The sequence below is a fragment of the Eretmochelys imbricata genome, chromosome 6 (genome assembly GCF_965152235.1).
Source record: "Eretmochelys imbricata isolate rEreImb1 chromosome 6, rEreImb1.hap1, whole genome shotgun sequence".
NCBI classification, from domain to species: Eukaryota; Metazoa; Chordata; order Testudines; family Cheloniidae; genus Eretmochelys; species Eretmochelys imbricata.
Window position 1 is genome coordinate 83,261,467 of NC_135577.1, and position 20,543 is coordinate 83,282,009.

General features: G+C 36.7%; 1 protein-coding gene across 5 annotated transcripts in view; it reads right to left on the reverse strand.

The window, feature by feature from the left end:
- STRN3 (striatin 3) overlaps positions 1-20,543 on the reverse strand; it is a 95,451-nt gene that overhangs the window by 16,254 nt on the left and 58,654 nt on the right. Inside the window, exons 8-12 of one of the 5 annotated variants that reach the window (XM_077818980.1) lie at positions 19,160-19,270; positions 11,162-11,299; positions 5,010-5,140; positions 2,520-2,695; positions 2,328-2,375 (exon numbers count right to left, since the gene is read on the reverse strand). In XM_077818980.1, coding sequence (XP_077675106.1) covers positions 2,328-2,375; positions 2,520-2,695; positions 5,010-5,140; positions 11,162-11,299; positions 19,160-19,270 — 604 coding nt within the window. Of the gene's footprint in view, positions 1-2,327; positions 2,376-2,519; positions 2,696-5,009; positions 5,144-11,161; positions 11,300-19,159; positions 19,271-20,543 lie in introns of all 5 variants that reach the window. The other 4 variants (XM_077818978.1, XM_077818981.1, XM_077818983.1 and 1 more) reach the window with 4 other exon arrangements.

Here is a 20,543-nt window from a genome sequence, read left to right on the forward strand (position 1 = left end):
GTCACTCGCTTCTCCCCGGCAGCCTGAACAGCTGGCAGAGATGTCAATCATCACTGGAAGGCATGCGGGGGCTCAGCAGGCATGGAAGTGATCAAACAAGAGACACTGTTCCTCTGGCTTGCTATTGCGGCACACATATCATGGAGGGTCAGTGCTTCAGGGTGTTTGGAAATAGGCATGAGGCAGGCTCTGTCCCCTCAGGGAGAGCATAATGGAGCAGCCTACCTGCTTAGTTGTTCTCTTTGTTGTTAGTGTACTGTTCCCATTCTTAGTGAATTCCCCCAGGAGCATGAAACAGGTGTAAAAGTTTTAAGGGTCCTTTACACTGCCAGAGTTGTGTAAAGGAGCCTTATTATAAAAGACAGAATGGCTTTATAAATGCTTGTGATGCTTCAGTGATTAGAACTGGGCTAAATTTTTGGACTGAAAAATTTTCCTATCGAAATGTGCTCCATGAACTATTTACTACTGACCTTTCTGGAGATGGTCAGTAGCCGATATAAATCATGATTCTGATCCCCAACCCTCACTTACTCTTCAGTTGCCTGTGATGTAACACTGAGCATATGGCTGCATATATTTGTTGACTAATAACTAGAAATAAAGGGTCAAACCTAGCTACTTTACTTTAGACAAAGGGGGTTTGGGGATTTTCTCCAATGTTCCTCAATTCCATTCTCCATCCACTGTATTGTAATTTAAATAAATTACCAAAATAATTGACACTTGCATGAATATAATATGCAAAATACTGTGTGCAGAATTTTTTATTTTTTGGCACAGAATTCTCCCAAGATTAGAATGTGTTTGAGCAGTTATGACCCCTGTAATTCTCACAAGAACAATAGTACTTGTCAGACCTAACGCAGGGCCAGCTCCTGGGGCTGCAGGCTTGCCTCCTTTGTGGGTTGGCATGGGATTAGGAGAGATTTATTTTACCACCCAAATTATTCTGTCAGAGGGAAGGAGAATCCATAAATATTTCTGGATGGGAAAGAAGCATATGCCACTTTCAGAAGCAGAAAGTTTTCCACACCTTCCCCTCAGAGCATTACTTTGGACCTTGTAGTTGCTGGATGTGGGACTGGTTATTCTTGACTGCATGTACAGGATACAATCAACTGCCATACCCAAGAAAAAGGAATTTCCCCTCAGCGCATCAACACCATGCTGAGTTATTTTGTTTTGCCTTCCTCTAGTTTATTCTGTTGAGTCAGAAGCCAGGGTTAGTTGATTGGGTCCCAATTAGCAGTGCAACAGTTCAGTGATCTGACAGTCATTTACCATCAGCATAGTTTTTATAAATGCTGGATCAGCTGCTTTAAGGAGCACCTGACAGGTTGCACTGACCTTATCTTGTTCAAGTGAGTTTATTGTCACAACTTGATGAACAAGAGTCCCTTTTGGGGTAAACCAGTTTGCACTAGCGCCTCTTCCCAAAACTTGGATTGTGATATGCTGGGAGGTGGGAATAGGTTTCATGATGCATCTCAGATGAGATACCCATCCAAACACAAACATAGGTAAACTCAAGACCCATGGGAAAGTAGGTCTGGTTTGGCATTGCAGATCTTCTGGTTGAAGTCTTGATCAGGCTTTGATCTTAATCCATCTTGATTAATTCAACTCTACGCCAACTGGACTTCCTGGCATTTGCTTCACTCCCAACCTCTATCTTATTCAAAACTCTGTTGTGAAAACATCTGCCTTAACTGATACCTATGTCCAAACTAACCCAACTGAGATCCCTTTCATAAGCTCTTTGTTGCTTTTGGCACTGAATTTTGATTGGTCATTCTCACTTTCAAGGCCCTACGCAATTTAGATCCTTCCGATATCTATGCTTGGTCTCATTTTGTTCTTCAACCCATCCACGCTCTGCATTTAACCCATGACTGCCCTCTATATCCTTTTTCATGCAACTCCCTATATGTGAAGCTTCCTTCCTAAATCTATCTAATAAACCTCCACCCTCACCTCCTATGCTTCTTCTCCAAATCCACTTAAAGTAGACTTTACATATCGTATAAAAAACCCCGGCAGTCTTCATTACAGAACAATTTCAGCGTCTTCTTCCACATCCTCTGTCCCTTCCCCTTAAGCCTTCTACATTTGTTACGCCCTGTTGTCGTCGTCATTTTTTTATCTTGACAGTTCACTCCTCAGGACAGAGACAGTTTTTACTCGCTTTATAAACAATTATGCACATCTTTGGCACCACGCATAAATAATGTTAATAAAATTGTGATCTTTAAGCCTAAACATTTTACTGAATCCATAATAGGTAGCAATGGTTGCTTCTGAAGTATTAACTGGCAAACACTCACATGTGGGCCCTAAACGTGTAGATAGGTTCTACATCTAAAGAGGCACTCCTGGAAAAAAAACAAAAACAGAAAGGTGATTATATTCAACTATCAGTTAAAACATTACTATTAAATTGAATGTAATAAAAAAGATTTTAGAGAGACAATAACATATACAACAAACTTAAAAAAAGAAAACCATCATATACTTGCTTTTTGGCAGGAACTGTTTTCTGTAAGTTCCAAAGTTTTAAAGTATGGTCCTCAGAGGCTGTAACCAGCACAGGCTCTACAGGATGAAAAGCTAATGTTCGCACTCCATCAAAATGGCTGCGTAGCGTATACTTAGGATTCCATGTCTTCCGAAAGGCATCTTTATTGGCTGGCAGCTAAAAACAAACAAACAAAAATTTATGTACTGATCTTGTATATAAAATTATATACTGTATGTTAGTGTTTGAAGACTGAAGTGTTTAGGACATGGATTTAAATAAGTACGATTTTGCTGGAGATACAAAAAATTCAAGCATCCATTGCTAGCTCTGAAGCACCAAACAAAATTTTGAGAGCTATATCAATAATACTGAGACAAAACCAAGGAGTCTGCAAAAATGGCACAGGAATTTAGTAAAAGAAGGCCAAATAGTTTCTAATTTCTGGCATGTTTTTAAAAGTTTACTAACAAGTGAGAAACAAAATATAAAATGCCACTGGACTAGTTTTCCAGTGAACCAGTATCCATCACAATTCTTCATGTTTATAGGCTACAGAACTAAAGAGACAACCAGTATTTATGTACAAACCAACCAATGTAAAGATATTGGGATTTCATATAGTATCTGGAGGGAAATTATTTAGTATCTCCTTTTTAGCTTTTATGATCCATCTTTCCAGAAAGGTATTCAGGATACCAAATCAAATCTCAGTACAATCTAAACCTGCAAGAGCAAGTATTTCTTCTGTTGCAAGTGTAGCTTTTTCCTCAGCTCTAAATAGAAAAAGAATTCTATATAACCAATACTGGATCAATATTATTCCCAATCTTTCTTGGGCCACAGACTAGAATACAACAATTATTACTGTTTAATATTGAGTTTAGTACTTTATGCATCAGTTTTGTATCTTATAAAAAGCCATACCAGTTAAGAGACAAGAATACTTGTTGACTATGACAACAGTTGCAAGCGGTAAAAGCATCTTTTCTAAAAATCTTGAAACGGACTCAATTAGATATTTTGAATTCCAACACAGTATTTTTGATGTCCTATGGGAAATGCACTTTTAAAAGACGACTCAAATCTACTGTTACTAGAGCCTTCATTTTAAAATCTGAAAAATGACTTATTTTCTTAGTTTTCTCTTTTCCCCTTCAGTGAGATTTTCCTACTCCAAGAAAGCCTTAAATATCGCTGACATTTGCTGTATATAATTGTTGTCAGACTGGATGATCTATTGCCTATGTTATGCAGGAGATCAGATTAGATTATCTATCAACCATCCCTTCTGATTTTAACATCTATTTGATGAGAAAATTTAGCTGTAATTTCTGTCAGAAAATACTCCCATGTCCAAGGTCATAAACAGAATTTTAATAAAAACCAAACTACTTTTAGGGAAATAAATTTAAAAGGAGAAAAATTCAGAAGAACATGAGATATTATTTTTCTGTTTTAAAACTTCGAATCCATTTTATACACTGCAGTTGTGCAATATAATGAATTATAATTTTGTTCAATTCTTTTAAATAATATGTTGGGGGGAGGAATCGATCGAAGTTACGCAACTTCAGCTACGTGAATAACGTAGCTGAAATCGACGTACTTAGATCTACTCACCGCGGTATCTTCACTGCAATGAGTCGACTGCTGACGCTCCCCCGTCGACTCCGCCTGCGCCTCTTGCTCCGGTGGAGTACTGGAGTCGATGGGAGAGCGCTCAGCGGTCGATTTATCGCATCTACACTAGACGCGATAAATCGACTCCCACTGGATCGATCGTTGCCTGTTGATCTTGCGGGTAATGTATACAAGCCCTTATTCGTCTAAAACACAATGCAACACTATTTAAGATATACCTCAATGTGTAAGGACTTGCCCGGATGGATGGACGCACACAAATAATCCCCTGTCCGCCCCCGAACCCAACATCAACATTACTAGCCAGTACAAATTTCATATTAAAAACATTACCATGGGCAGTAATTTTGTGCACAGTGGAAAAAAATGTAGGACACTGCTGTATGATAAAATGAAAGAATATTCCACACATGTAAATCTAAAATTCACACTACAACGATAAGCTACTATACACTACTATATATACACAATTTTATACATAAAAATAGCAAACATCTAGAAATTTAAGTTATCAATATATGGTTTTAACTCCAACATTTTAGTGTTCCATGTCTGGGGCAATTCCCATTTTTGTTTAAAAGAATTCACCTAAACTTGTTTGGAAAACATGTTAAGTAAAAAACAAACAAAAAAGTTAAAATATGAATTACAAATTCATTAATTAAAAACTAATATTTCATTTTGATTTCACAAGCTGTTTTGCTAGTTTATGAGGTGTTTCTTTCTACAACAATGTAGCTTTTGCCTCTAAGACAAGCTGTCCTATAGGTTTGAAATATTCTGAAAAATTGACCATCATTGATTATATTCAGCTGTATATGGAATTTTAAAATAAAATTTCACTTACATCATAACTATAGTCTGCATCATTTGTTACTGTCAAGTCTGCAAGGTCTCCAAGGCCCAGTACACTTAACAAAACATCATCAGAACCCATAATAAATGACTTGCCTCCTCCAGATGAAAACGTTATTGGCTCTGCTACAAAGAACAAAACAGTTTAAATCTTGAGGAAAAACCTCAAATTTACAAAATGAAAAAACTTCATCAGTCATCATTTCAAGGCACAGCAGTGTATAAGGACTGAACTGTCATTAACTAGATATAAATTATGGTAAAATCTCCTCCTCCTAGTGGAAAAGAAAACATGAGCATATACATACATACATACATATGAAAATAATTCTTTAAGTCCTGGTCTACACTAGGGCGGAGGAACAATCTAAGTTATGCAACTTCAGCTACGTGAATAACACAGCTGAAGTCAACGTACTTTGATCGACTTACCGTGGTGTCTTCACCGCAGTGAGTCGACAGCTGCTGCTCCCCCATAGATTCTGCCTGCGCCTCTCATAGCAGTGGAGTACAGGAGTCGACGGGAGAGCACTCGGGGGTCGATTTATCGCATCTAGACACGATAAATCGATCCCCGGTTGATCGATCACTGCCCGCCAATCCGGCGGGTAGTGACTACATACCCTAAATTTGAAGCTATTAAGGCAATAAACATTTGCCTCCATGAGCAAGTACTTTTAGCCTATAAATTCCCCACGAAGGACCTACCCTCCACCACATATATACAGACAGGGTTTTAAAACACAAGAACCTACAACATTTGCAATTACTGAGTTCTGCATTTGATTGTATCCAAACATTTTTGATAAACTTTAAAAATAGACAACTGATATTCATGTTAGCTAGCTGCATGCTCCTTAAAACATTTGAAGCTTTACACATTTTTCTTACTGATTATCATCAATTAGTTCTAAACAATGCCGCTTTTGAACAAATGTTCATTTTCAATTCAGGTTGAATCATCTTCTCCAGCATTCATTCACACTCTTTACTCTTCAGCATTAGCTAGGACTCCCCCCTGCACCTCCACAAAAAAATTTATTTGTTTGCAAGGTATTTGAATGAGGATTTACACACAGAGCTTCTGGGAAAAAAATCTACCTTACTAAAAGATGGGTGGGTGGGGGTAGGGAGTTGTTTTATTTCTTGGTATTACAACCTTTCCAAATAACAAAATTAGGACACCTGATAAGGAAAAATATATTCCTGATTTAAACTTTCCAGGCAAAACTGCATGTGTGCAAGAGAGCAAGCCATTTCTTCTGTTAATTTTGGGCCAAAACTACTTGACAATGTCCCTTAGTAGTTTTCATTTTTGCCAATATTTCATTAGAAACCTCGCATATGCAAAGGGTCAAGTAACTGCATCCTAAAACAATCAGATTTATTTTCCCAAAGAAGTCATACTTCCAATAAGTAAAATGCCCTAAATTATTTTCTGGGTGTATGGATGTACAAGTTTCCTTACTACAAGATTAAACATTCTTATTTTAGTCACCAACCCTAATTATACCAACTCTGAATTTCCCAATATTGATGTTCCAGCAGAAGTGTTGGGGTAGAGCAGTAAAGAACAGAAGGAAGAGATCCATTATGTTCTGCATGAAACGTGCATTAAGATGACATGACAAAAGGTCTACAGAGAAACACAACCTGCAAAATCTTCACTAAATGTAATAGGATTGTTCACTGAAGTCCATGTTCTGCCTGGTCCCTACAAACACACAAGGAATATAGGAGGGGAAAGGCAAAGGGCAAGTAAAAGCCCTGAAGAGCCTTTCTCCCATTGCTGAGCCTGCATAAGAATTCAAAAATTCCAGTCCCCCAGTGTCCAGCATCTGCTCCCTTACACTCCCCTTGGGGCAAAGTCCTGGCATCATGAGTAAAACTGTTCAGTTACAATTCAAGTAGTAAGCTGCACCCCATAAGAGGCTGTAGTAAGAGGAACATATCCTCTCCGCACCTGGGAACTGTAGGCGATATCCTGCTTCCCAAATGTGTAATGCATCTCAGAACCATCTTTGAGACAGTGTGCCTCTATCAATCTCCCCACTGTATTTTCCACTGCATGCATCCGATGAAGCGAGCTTTAGCTCACGAAAGCTTATGCTCAAATAAATTTGCTAGTCTCTAAGGTGCCAAAAGTACACCTTTTCTTTTCACTATCAAGAGAAATTCAGAACTCTGCCATCTAAATCTACAGCAACTATACTCAGACTCATCTGAAACTTCAAAAAGGTGAACAGAGTTTAGAAGCTGGAAACTAATTTTCCAAAAGCAAAATTTTAGTTCTAACTTGAAACTCTGTTCCAAAATTTCTCATTTTAAATTTGGGCTTTTTTATTTAAGGAACATTCATGGTCAAAAGTTAATAAAAATAGATGACAACCAAGTAATAAAAAAGACACATGAACTTACAACTATCATCAAAACAGAGGTGAACAACTTTGAATAGCAAAAACATTTTTTTCATTGCAATGGACCTACCTGAAATATTCCAAATAAATAAATAAATAAATAAATAAAAATGTATAATTAACATTGATGAGCTACTGTTCAAGATTAAGGATTTTTAGGAATTAAGGTTACCAGAGTTATTTGCTCATGCAGTATAGAACTGTATAGTTACCATTATCCTCCAATTTAAATACAAGTATGTTCTGGTGAAGTCACTGTCTATCGTATCCATACCAATGACAAGTTATGCTCTAGTATAATATTTCTTATGGCAGAAACTGAGTAAAAAGATGCACCAGCCATCCTAGCACTTAAATTTGTTAAAACTATGAATAAACAAATGAAATTCAGCCAATAGCCTACAGATTAAATATTGCACTATAAATACATAATCAGATGAGCTTAAAGTCCAATCACACAAACCTTCCCTCTTAGTCTATTCTTTAATCAAATATTTATCATCCAGAGGTTATTTATAATTATCACAACAGCAGCCAACATTATGTACTGTATAAAATAAGCACTATCAGCCAATTAACACTATTATTTGCCTTAAAAAAGCAACCATTAAAAAAAAAAGTCTGCCCAGCTACTCATGTACCCGAAGAGAAGGCTTAGAAAGCAACCATGCTCTGAGTAAGACCACAATGGAGGACAGCAGGACTGTACCAATGGACTAACCCTGTTTTCAGAAATTTAAGTACAGAATTATTAGAAAATGTAGCTGGTTCAGAGTGGTTTTTAGTGGAAGACTGACAAATGTACGTGTTACATTTTATGGTTTTTCCAAGCGTATAAGTCTATGACAAGTTTCAGTTTGCATCAATGTAACTAGCTGTTTTGGGATAAAAAACATTAAAATAGTCCAAATGTGGTTGGAAATATTTTAAAACAGGATAATTGTTTATAATTTATCTTGTGAAGCACGGGGGGAAAAAACCACCTGTGCACAATCACATTCAAGCCTCTTTGTAACAGAGCTCACACACCAAAGGTACCACGAAACCAATCTGAGTCTGAATAGTGTTCTGGTTATTGCCATGCAAACGAAAGTGCAAAGCACTCCTTTTCTTTCAGAATTATGGTTTTCAATGTGACATTACAGCAAGTAGCCTCTTGTACTGCAGCAAAGGATTACACAGGCCATTTGTGTAACCAGAGACATATTATGGCTTACTGCAACTCAACAGTTGAGCTAGTGTGGCCTGGTAAGGAGGATTATAGTGAATGTCCTCAGTCAAAACTGCTTGAAATAGTTAGATGAAATAAAATCACTGGGCAGTATTACGCTGTTCAGATACAATTGTCATTTATGATAATGAAATGTGCTGTTCTCATTCAATTTATTAAAGCAGCAGAACATGGACAGAAGGAGTGCAATGAAGATTTTCATTTTGTTCTGGAGCTTCTACAAATGAGATGACTAAACTATCTACTACTACTGACTTCATACCACCTGGTGTAGCATAAATTATGAAATATTTGTTTAATATTGTCAAAGGACCACTAACACAACTAGTTGAGAGAGAATTTAAGTTTTAAAACTCGTTTTTAAAAAGTCGCAGGAAGGTAAGGAAAAAAATAAGACACATGGGGTTACTGGGATGTTCACACTACAGCTCACAACGACAGAAGTATATGAAGAAAATCAAAACAAATTGATGGTCTGGAAAATACGCTCACATAACAAAATGGCAAATAGTGTGAAATGGAAAAGTTCTAGAGACACCTTTCGGAATGATTTGTGAATATACTGGAGTGCAGACAATTTTTAATCATCCAAAGCATTTGGTGGTATAACATTCCCTGAGAAGACCACTCACCCTCCTCCACCCGTCCACTCAGATTCACATGAACTATGCAACAAAACATTTTAAAAAGGTGTGGAAGTATTGGTTTTTATGGTCCAATATTTTAACCAGATTACACTCCTGTATTTTAGAATGAAGTAATGTCTCCTAAAACACAAGAATAAAAATCTAAGCAAGAAACATGCCTTGCTTTATGATGATGATTCTAGGGTTCACAGTTGAAATTAGGCATATGTAGTCCTCTCTCTAGAATACTGCGGAGTTTCTGGATAAAGATGCAATAGATGGCACACCAAACAATGGAAACTATGGCCCCAAATGACTGAAAGAAATCTTTCCTCAAATTCCGATTTGCTGTCTTTCTTTCTTCGCAAACATTACTCTGAGTTTTGTAACTCATCTTGCTACAGCTATGAACTCCTCCATGTGACAGAATTACATCCTGTCCTAACAGCAGAGAGGAGTGCTGCATTCTTCTGTGCCTCATCTAGGTTTGGAGCAGGTAGTTTGACTACAGTGCAGGAAAGGTGACCTATAGGCAGATCTGAGGGAACTGTGGGAGTTCAGAAATCCCTACAAGTATACACAGCAAAAATCTCTCATAAGGGAGTGAGGCTGTAGGCGATAGAGACAGGGATCCCCTGCCAGAGCACTCCATGCTTTTAGCGATACTGCGTGCTGCGATGTGGCCACAACTGTTGCAATAGGCACAGGTACAAGTGGCACAGTGTGACTGCAACCCATCAGAAAAGTTTTTACAGTGCACTATATGGGTAAGTCTTGCACTAGTGCAACATGTGTGTTTAGACAAGCCCTAAAAGACTATGTCCAATTTTACTTTTAACAGATTACTGTGAAATAGAAGGACAACTTCTTACTTAAAGACAACTTCTTAAATAAAAGGACACTGGAAAATATCTGGACACTGGAAGCTGTGCTTGACTGACACAAAGTGACAGACTGATGTTTTTATCTTGTTATAAATCTCACCACTTTTGGGGCAGTTATGACAACACTGGGGCTAGAAGCTACTCAAAGCCCTAAAGGTTGGAATTTGCAAGAAATACTTCAATACGTTTTGTGAGAAAGACAGATTATAATCTTAGTTTATAACATAACTGTGTGACCTTTGGCATGAGACTAACACTGAAGTAAGCAGCATTAGTACAAATGCTGTATTAATCTAAAAATAACTCAAGTTGTTAAAAAATATAGATGCACAAAATCTTGTAACCAACCCCCTTCAAGTGTTCAACTACTTTAAGTCAATTTCCCAGTGCCTTTCTTGCAGGAAGTGGGATAAAAGTGATAGTTCAACTGCATCTGGAGCTAATAGTTGGTTAAGGATAGGATAAATCAAAAGTAGCTAATTAAAAAAAGTACTCTACCTATATAAGTAGTATTAATAATTTGAAGGTAGAGAGCCAAATTCATCCTTTGTGATTACTTCACTACTTTTAAATAACTATTTTTATCTCACCTTTCAATACAAATGGAGTATCAAACTTACAATCATCACTTTTTATACTAAGTTTTATAATGTACCATCCAGATAAGATTACTTTAAAAAGGGATTCTGCAACAAGCGACTTAAGAGTTGACAAAGTCAGAAACCAGGGAGTTTCACATAAAATTGAATAAAAAAAGACAAAAAACACTTGACATGTAAAGTTCTGATTTTGATTTCTCTGAGACACAAAAGCTTTAAGTGGTAGTCGTGCAAAAAAAATCAAACTTGTGTGAACAGACTTGTAAGCACTGTTGATGTCCTATTATTGACAACTGTAACAGCATTAAGTCTTTGAGGGGATAAGTGATAGCGTGTGTTTAAATTTAAACCTTCTAAAATATAATAAGTAGCTGAATTTTTTTGTACCTTCCTCTGCTCCTGAACCTTCATCAGTCATTCTAGAAGAGGGTGACCTAGATTGATTAATGATTCCTGAAGGGATGTGGGGTAGCTCATCATCGCCCAGATCTGCTATCATGTCGTGAAGTTTTGTCCTGTTGACCCCTGTAAATTAATGTCAGCAGCAAAGGTTCATTTGATTGCTACTGCTTGACTTGACAGCAGTCAATAAATCCAGTTTCCTAATTAAACAAGAAAGATTACTAATGGAACCTCCTTAAAGAATAAAGACATTGGTTATGATTTTTGGTTATGATGCTTTAACTGTTATAGAGTGTTGTTTTGGAAATTTTGAAAACCAGTTAAACACAATCTGAAAACTATATGCAAGTGGTTTTTATCCACCTAGTCAAAAAAATTGATTAGAACTGACTTGTTCATGTGCAGTACAGCTTTATATTCTGCTGTGGAAATGAAAGAACCCAGCACCTCAAGTCCCTATGAAAAACCAAATATGTAACAGTTAGAGAGTAACCTTTAAACAAAATACATCAGAACTAAACGTTTGCAGTATTAAACAGTTTTAACTACACTACATGAATTAACACAGAAAATCTCAAGTACAAACAGAAAGTTACCTTACAAAGGAAAGAGGTAGAGATGACTTGTAATGGGGGTGCAACAAACAATTAACTTTCCCGGTTTGTTTTTAAAATAGCATTTAAAATTATTTTGTACAAAATTTTTATTAAGCCCAATCATGATTAGTCAGGGCCACACTCAAAATAGATTTACATATGTCTACAATTAAGTTTCTAATTTTAAAAAGTCTGATTTGAAATTGTCACTGGCATTTCTATCTGTACAGGATATAGCGCTGATAAATATGTATGACCTTACATAGTAGAGTTCTGCATTAAGGATGTGGTTTTTTGTTTTGTTTTTTTAAAAAAACCTGCGACATTCACATCCAATATACAGGTAAAGAAAAAAGCAGAAAATAATTTGCAAAAGAACAATTTTTCAAAGTTTCATCTTATGTTAGTCCATTTGAAAAGACATACAATGATATAAAGAAAAATGGACTTCTACCATAAAATGTCAGACAAAAAGAAAACTAGTAACTTCAAAGATTCTACAAGCAGGACATTTCAGATAAAGTCATCTAGGCTTAAAACTAGTCAACATATTCAGAAGCTTTTGTCTCTTATCAAAAGTTATTTATTTCTCCCTGCACAGATGTATATTCTCAACTGGATGTGAAGTCTGGCACTCACATGTCACTGTAACACTAGTTAGAAATACACTGATCTCTTCCCAGAACACCAAGTGGCAGAGGGTGGCAAGCTGCACAGTGGGATAGCTAACCACGGTGCACTGCTCTCTGTCGATGCAAGAGCATCAACCGTAGTGAATGCACTGCACCATAAACAAAGGGCAGTGTGTGGATGTACAAAAGAGGTTTAATTACAGTGGTGGACAATTGTCAACGTAACTTCGTAGCGCAGACATAGCCTTAGTTTTCAGTAGAACCAAAAATTATATCTTGGTATGGTTACAGATGATAAACACTCTCCTGCTTTCAGTAGTATATGCAGGTAAAGATGCAATTTGCCAAAACCAGTGTTAAGTTAGGTTTAATTCTGCTGGAGACAAGTTAACCGATTTAACAATGAAATACAGTATTTTTATACAAGCTGAAAGACATAGCTAATGATAGCAAAAGGGGTAACAGGAAAGCTATGTTAGTTGTAAGTAAACAGAGCTGCTTCAGTTAATAGCCCATACAATGCCAACTTTTTTTTTTTTTTTATCTAGTGTACAAACCTGGGAGCAATCCTGTCCTCAGCAGATTGTAGATGGGGCACAAGCATTGACAAATGTTTCGAAACTTAAGTACGGTACTGCTTGTGCCCCTTCAGTTTCAACTAACTGTGTTCAAGAAGACAGACTAAAACAAACAGGAAAAGGGGAACTCTGTGCCAGTGTTAAATGCATAACACAATACTACTCACAAACTAGCTTAAGTTTTCTTCTTCCTGAACTCGTTTGCACAAATTCACGTTCTTATTGACTTGCATGCAGTAATGCTGACGGTGATGGACAAGATATTCTTAGTTAAGACAATAGAAAAACAGCCTTATCCGACCCAGTGCTCTATCTAGTCTTGGACAATAGAATGGTAAATCCCTTTAACTTCTTTCCTCATTTGTAAGTGAAAGTAATTGAGACAAATGTGAGACACTGGAAGTGTGGAAACTTCAAAAGACTAAAGACAAACCAGATGCCATAGGCATGGGGATTATTCACTAATATTTGTTTGTATAAATGTTACACGTATTTTTGCAAGTTAGGGATTGTATTCAGCTTCATGGGAAGGGTTACCAAAAATTTATTCCAGGAATTACAATGGGGGACAATTTCTGCAAATCCCAGGACAGGTCAAAAACTCCAGACAAGTCTCTGTCTGTCTGTGTGTGTCTGTGTGTCTGTAAGACTGCATATACTGGTTCAGACTGGGATCAACAGGCCCAGCAGACAAAGTAAGGGCTTTTGGCATAAAGAGGCAGCGTGAATTAACTCAGACCCTCATTTTGATCTAAGAAAAGACAGGATAGCGTTACAGAGGGCAAAGCCCTATTAGAAAATGTGAAGGACTGGAACCTGCCAGTGTCTCCATGTGGAAGACAGAATCTTGTAAGCTTAGCAAGCATGCAGATTTTTTGTTGTTTTAGGATTTTTTTTTCTGTTATACCTTTGTCCTACAATAAGCATACTGTGCTTTGTGAAAGCTCACTGGTTACTGGTACGCACTGTCATTTTCCCTTGAGACAGAGAATTGCAGGAGCTGGACTAAGTCAGACCTACTGGAATAAACACTGTGAATTTCAGGGGCACTGCAAGCCTAAATCTCTGGTCACAGGTCCCCACTCAGAAAGGTGATAGTTGGAGGCCTTATACCTAAAGGGGAACCCTTGATGAGACAATTGAGGGGACAGAGGTGCAGTTAACACCAGAACTGAGACAGTAATATTTACCAAACTCCTAGGGGTGTTGGGACTCTAAATTCCTTTTTTGAAAAGCACTTGGAGCTCACCAGATGGAAGGTTGTACATAAAAGCACACGAACATGTGTAGGTTGTTCTAGATTGTACTCCAACAAGCCTATGAAACTGGCCACACAAAAGGTGTTTAAGATGGAAGTGACTTGGTCAGGCTTCTCTGAATGTAAGCAAGCAGGCAAACATTGGTTAAATTCAGTCCACTACTCACATGCACAAGGTTCACACACAAATGAGACTGGAAAGTATAGTCTCAAACTAATGAAGTGTGTGAAATAATTTGAGACATCTTCACTGGATAAAACTACAAATTAAAGAGTTTGAAAGTGTCATATCTAAATATGTCCAAGCTAAAAAAAATACTGCTTCACCTTGAAAAAGGTGACAATGAAAAAAAATAAAACAACTTATTAAGGCAATGAATGATTAATACGAAAATAAGATCATCTGAATTTTAGGAAAATGGTAAGAGGTAACTAAAGCCTACAACTCGTTAAGTTGCTTTGTGAAAAGAATTGTTACCAGGAATTTAGTACCCTCCTTTAAATTTATGAAAAGAAAGGCTTCTGATTCAGTTGGTTTTAAGGGAATGAACACCCACCAATTTACTCCAAACTAAACTAAGGTCACATCACCCTCCACGCCCCCCCAAAAAAGTGAATGAGAAAAGATGAAAAGCACAGATTCAGTGAGAAGAATATGGCCCTTTATCTACTTTTCAGCTGAGATGTCAAAGTTATCATTTGTAAATATCTCAGGTCAAGAGCACAGGATAGGTCACAATTTAACTCCCTCAGCTTTCATATAACTTGAAATGTGTCTCTACACCCTTACGAAAGTAATATCCTACAAGAAAAGATTTTTTTAGCTTAAGAAATAATGCTTTTTGCACTTTGACTTTCCTACGCTTCCAGTCAACAGGAAAACCGCGCACGGGAAAAAATGAGCCACAGGTGAGTATCCTGTCACTGACAAACTTTGGGGGAATATAAATAGAAGGCAAAGAAGACACCCCAACATCCTGCATCTAGGAAGTAAACAGACAGTGTGTTTACACTCATGAAAATGGGATCTCAGATAACCTTGCTTGGAAATACTGAAAAGGACTCTGGGTAAGTAATTTCTTTGGAAAGGAGGTTAACCTTAGTCTCTAGAAGGCATGATTTTGTTTAATATATAAGCTTTTGTGTCCAATATCCTTACTCTATCACTTAAATCGTGAATTTTTAATAAACGAACCTTTGTTTTTCAGTATAACTATATTTAAGTGTTCTGATATTAAGCAAGGTGCTGATCCTGAGCTGAATCATATGAATCAGCTCAGGTGCTGATAGTGAGCAGCGTTTGTTTAAATCTGTTTTTTTGAAGTCCCATTATCTGCGGCTTTCATTCCTTCCTTTCCGTAGAATCATGAAATCTATCATTTCATGATCACGTTCACCAAAATTGCCTCCCACTTCCACATTTGATAAACAATTCCTCCCTGTTGATCAGAATCAAGTCGAAAATGGCTGTCCCCCTGGTTACTCTCTCCACTTTTCTAGAACAAAAAGTTATCGCCAGTACATTCTTAGAACATAATTGAAATTTTGTATTTTGCTGTTATTTTTCCAAGAGATGTTAAAGTTCACCATTACTACCAGATCTCGTGTTTTGGATATTTCTGCTATTTGTTCTAGAAATGCCTCATCCACCTCCTTGTCCTGATTTGGTGAACTAGAGTAGACCCCTACCATGTCATCATCCCCATGTTTAACCCCTTTTATCTTTACCCACAGACTCTCAGCTGGTCTTCCTCCCACCTCTTTCTGGGCCTCAGAACAAGTTTACATATTCTTGATGTATAAAGACAACAACTCATCCCTTTTAACTCTGACTGTACTTTTTGAACAAGCAATTCCTCTCCCTCTATACTAATATTCCAGTAATGAGACTTATCCCACCTAGTCTCTGTGATGCCAATTAAGTAATAATTTAGTTTATGTAATAATACTTCCCATTCTTCCTGTTTTATTCTCCAGACTCCTTGCATTTGTGTATAGATAGCTAAGATATTGAGCAGATTCCCCTCTTGTTGATCCCACGACCCTATTGTAATTTTCCATGTTGCACCCTAACAGTCCTTGCTTAAGTGACCTCGCGTAAGGTCATTTCTTTTTAAGACTTACCAGTGGGCTTTTGTCACCTGTCCCCTCTGAAACTAATTTAAAGTCCTCCTCACTACACTGCTCTTCCCCTGCTTGTGTAGGTGGACCCCATATCTTCCCAGCAGACCTTCTTGGGGCTTAGAAAAGCTGCAGCCCCTGCCATGTTCCACAACAGTTAATATATCCCCACAGCAAAAGGTGTAATCCTCTGGTCTCACTGTTTCTCTGAGCTACTCACTTCATGAGCATGAGAAAGCAGAATGTGATTGGGGTGGGGGTGGAGGGTGAGGGTGTGCTTGTGCATTTAAAGCAAAACTTTAATCCAAGTACAAATTCAACAGCATTCAAAGCCTACCATTCAATCATTTTATATATATTTTATAATCCAAATTTTAAAAAGGTAACTACATCACATCAGTTCATTCTTTTCAGAAACTGAAAGATACCAGTGCGTTTATGAATTTTATTGTCACTATGGGTTGTGCACAGCCTGAAAGAGAGTTCTGAAAGTTAAAACGGGATCCAAATTACTAGGGACAAATTTTCAAAGGTAGACCTCCACTTCAGTACTCAAAAATAAATTTGAAAACCTATTTCCAAAATAGTTCATGCAAGCCTGATAATTGCCTAACTGGTTGTTTACATGCTAAATGCAGGTGCACATTTCTGCAAACCTGTTTACTTCTTTTAGTTTGGCCCCAGTTAGGTATACTTAACTTTTTTTTTAATAGTTAAGTTACCTCTGACCCTGACAAAATTACACCTTTACATAAACAAGTCCTGCAAAACTTTAAATAAACAAACATGCACAAACTAAAGAATTAAGTGACATTAGAGCTCATACAGAAAGCAGAATAGCATTACATATTTGAACATTTAAAGTAAATTAACTTTTAAATAAAAATCCTTCCTTTATATTTAAAATCTATTAGCTCAAACTATTTAGCTTAACAAAGAGAAGGTGACTTGATTACAGTCTAAGTATCCACATGGGGAACAAATATTTAATAATGGGCTCTTCAAATTACCAGAGAAAGTTATAATACAATCCAATCGCTAGAAGCTGAAGCTAGATAAATTCACATTGGAAATAAGGCATACATTTTTAATGGTGAGAGTAACCAGCCATTGGAACAATTTACCAGAGGTCATGGTGGATTCTCCATCACAGACATTTTTTAAATCAAGATTGGATGTCTGTCTAAAAGATATGTTCTAGGAATTATTTTGGGGGAAGTTCTATGGGGGCAAAAGACATATCTGGCTTCAAGACTAAGCTTGATAAGTTTATGGAGGGGACGGTATGATGGGATAGCCTAATTCTGGAAATTAATTGATCTTTGACTATTAGCGGTAAATATGCCCAATGGCCTGTGACAGGTTCCACCCCATTTAACATCCCGAGTTACTACAGAGAATTCTTTCCTGGGTGTCTGGCTGGTGAGTCTTGCCCACATGCTTAGGGTTTACCTGACCACCATATTTGGGGTCGGGAAGGAATTTTCCTCCACGGCAGATTGGTAGAGGCTCTGGGGGTTTTTTGCCTTCCTCTGCAGCGTGTGGCACGGGTCACTTGCCGGAAGATTCTCTGCACTTTGAAGTCTTTAAACCATGATTTGAGGATTTCAATAGCTCAGACATAGGTTAGGGGTTTGTTACAGGAATGGGTTGGTGAAATTCTGTGGCCTGCATTGTGCAGGACGTCAGACTAGACGATCATAACGGTCCCTTCTGATCTTAAAGTCTATGATTCTATGATCTGTGTTACACAGTAGACCAGACATTGGTCCCTTCTGGCTTTGCAATCTATGAACATATGTTAGAAAAAAATTTACAGTCTAATTTAAATATATATTTATCACTTACACAGAACTTAAAAAGTGCTTCACAAAAATTTTTGAACTCACATGTAAAATTACTTTGGACCAAATATAGCTCTGAATTAAAATAGTGTAAAAACATTGCATTCAATGGAGTTACTCCCAAATTACACCAGTGCAACTCAAATACTAATGTATCTCTTTGTCTATATAAGCGTTATATAACAAATTGAATTCTATACACTCTAGCATTATGTATCTCATTTTATAATTCATAATATTAAAATCTGGAGTTCTAAATACTTTACATATTTTTAAGTGGAAGCCTTATTCATCAGTCATTTCATCTGACAGAATTTACTCCTTTCCTCCTTCCTAATGGCAGTATTTTTCTTTAAAATGTCAGAAGATGTTAACTGAATGGAAGAATGAATGTCAACATCAAGGCACAAATATATTGTAGAGTAAGCCACAAAAATGTTTGCTTTCCCTTACATTAAAGGCATCTTTTTCATTCTTGTGCTGCCTTCTAGCAGACAGACACAAATATAGGCCCAACAATGTAACTGAATTGTGATTCAAAGCATGGTTCAAGGAAAGTCAATTCAAGAATCTTTTTTTTTTTTTTTTTTTTACACAAATGGAGAAATTTAGCCTACTTCTGTTAAAGTTCAGGAAAGGCGAGACAGCACTCCCAGAACCAATAGTGTTCAAAATCTATCACTGTACTTAGATTTCAAGGTACTTTCCTCTTTTCCTATTTAACCCTAGATTTTTATGTTTATAAGTGTTTTCACATTTCTATTCTCACAAGTGGCACAAGATATTTCTTATATAATCAGATTTAGAAGATAGAAAGTTAAAGTTGGTTGCCCCCATCATGGAAAACAATACTTAATGCAAAAACAAAAACAGAATTTGCAGAAGAAAAAAAAAAAAACTGTCCTCCAAATGGATAAAACGAATTGCATTTCAAGATTCAGAATCTGCACTTACTCTTTACCCCTTTCTTCCCCTTTCGTTCCTTCTTGTACTGTTCCTTCAGTTTACTTATTAGTCCCTGGTCTACATCCCAAACCTCAGCAGTTGGGGACAGGTCATCTTTGTCTACATGCAGCATATTATTAAAAGAAAAAAAATCAGCAGTTGGCAATGCAAGCTGTGGGTGATTGACTGTTATAGCTCAACATAATCATCAATAAAAAGTTCTTAGGTTATACTTGAAAATATTTTAAAGGTGCAGTCTCAGTTTTGTCAGTTACAGTTTATAAAGTATTAATCCCATTCTATACAGTTTTCACTAAACTATTTACTGTAATTATGTCTGAATATTATTTTATGCTAATTTTTGTTACCGATGAGAAAATAATTTGAGTTTTTTCTTTAAATAGCTGTTCGTGTTGAATAATTGATTGACACTACTAAATACACAAAGGTATCTAATGTACTTAAGATTACTGCATCTTTAGAAAGCCAGTGTTAGGAATTATTCAGCCAGCTTTGAATAAGCAAATAAATATATTTCATGCTGTACAACTCATGAAAGTGCAAGCTGAGTACGTCAGTGTCATTTTGTTCATTAAAAAAACAAACACATGCATCCTCTCATACTCTAATCCTACATGCACAAGATAGGGCTTTACCAATTAAAGGGCATGATGCATAAATGTTACCAGAAAGACACACAATTTCACATACAACATTTATATGAAGGTTAATAAAGAACATTCACAAAAGTGAAGACAGTTTGACATCCTCATTCTGATCTTTAATTACAAATATTAGAAACCAAAGACTCTAATATATAAATATTTTTTAAAGCTCATCATTTCTTTTTTGAAACATAGCAAATTTGTATCCGCTAAATAAAAGGAAACCCCTGCTATTGTTAAACATTCACAAATCCCTAGTTGGAAATATGTGACTAGGGAAAGAAAGAAAAATTACTGCTAAGTTAAAGTAAATGTAATTTTGAAATAAGGACTTTTACATAAAGTAAAGCTGACAAAAAATAAATAAAACAAAAAGCAAATGAACTTGGCCTGTGTTTTTCTTAACTCTTGTGTTCTCCTTGATTATTATTGAAGGTATTCTGGTTAAAACAATTTTCTCGCCCATAAAACCAAGCAGTTTGGAGGGGAGGAGTGCTAATTCTTGTAATTAATCATGTTTATGATATCAGCGTCTCCACAGAATTATTCTGATATAACAAATTTATCATCTCATTTCTGGGTTAGATGAATGTACAAAAGCAGTAGTACATGGTAGAGGTAGGGCAGAGTACTTGCTTAAAAGAAGTATCTTTAATAAATAATTTATGTCACAAATTTTCAAAGGTCTCCTCAACATTAAAGTATTCAAGTTACACATAAGACAGGGA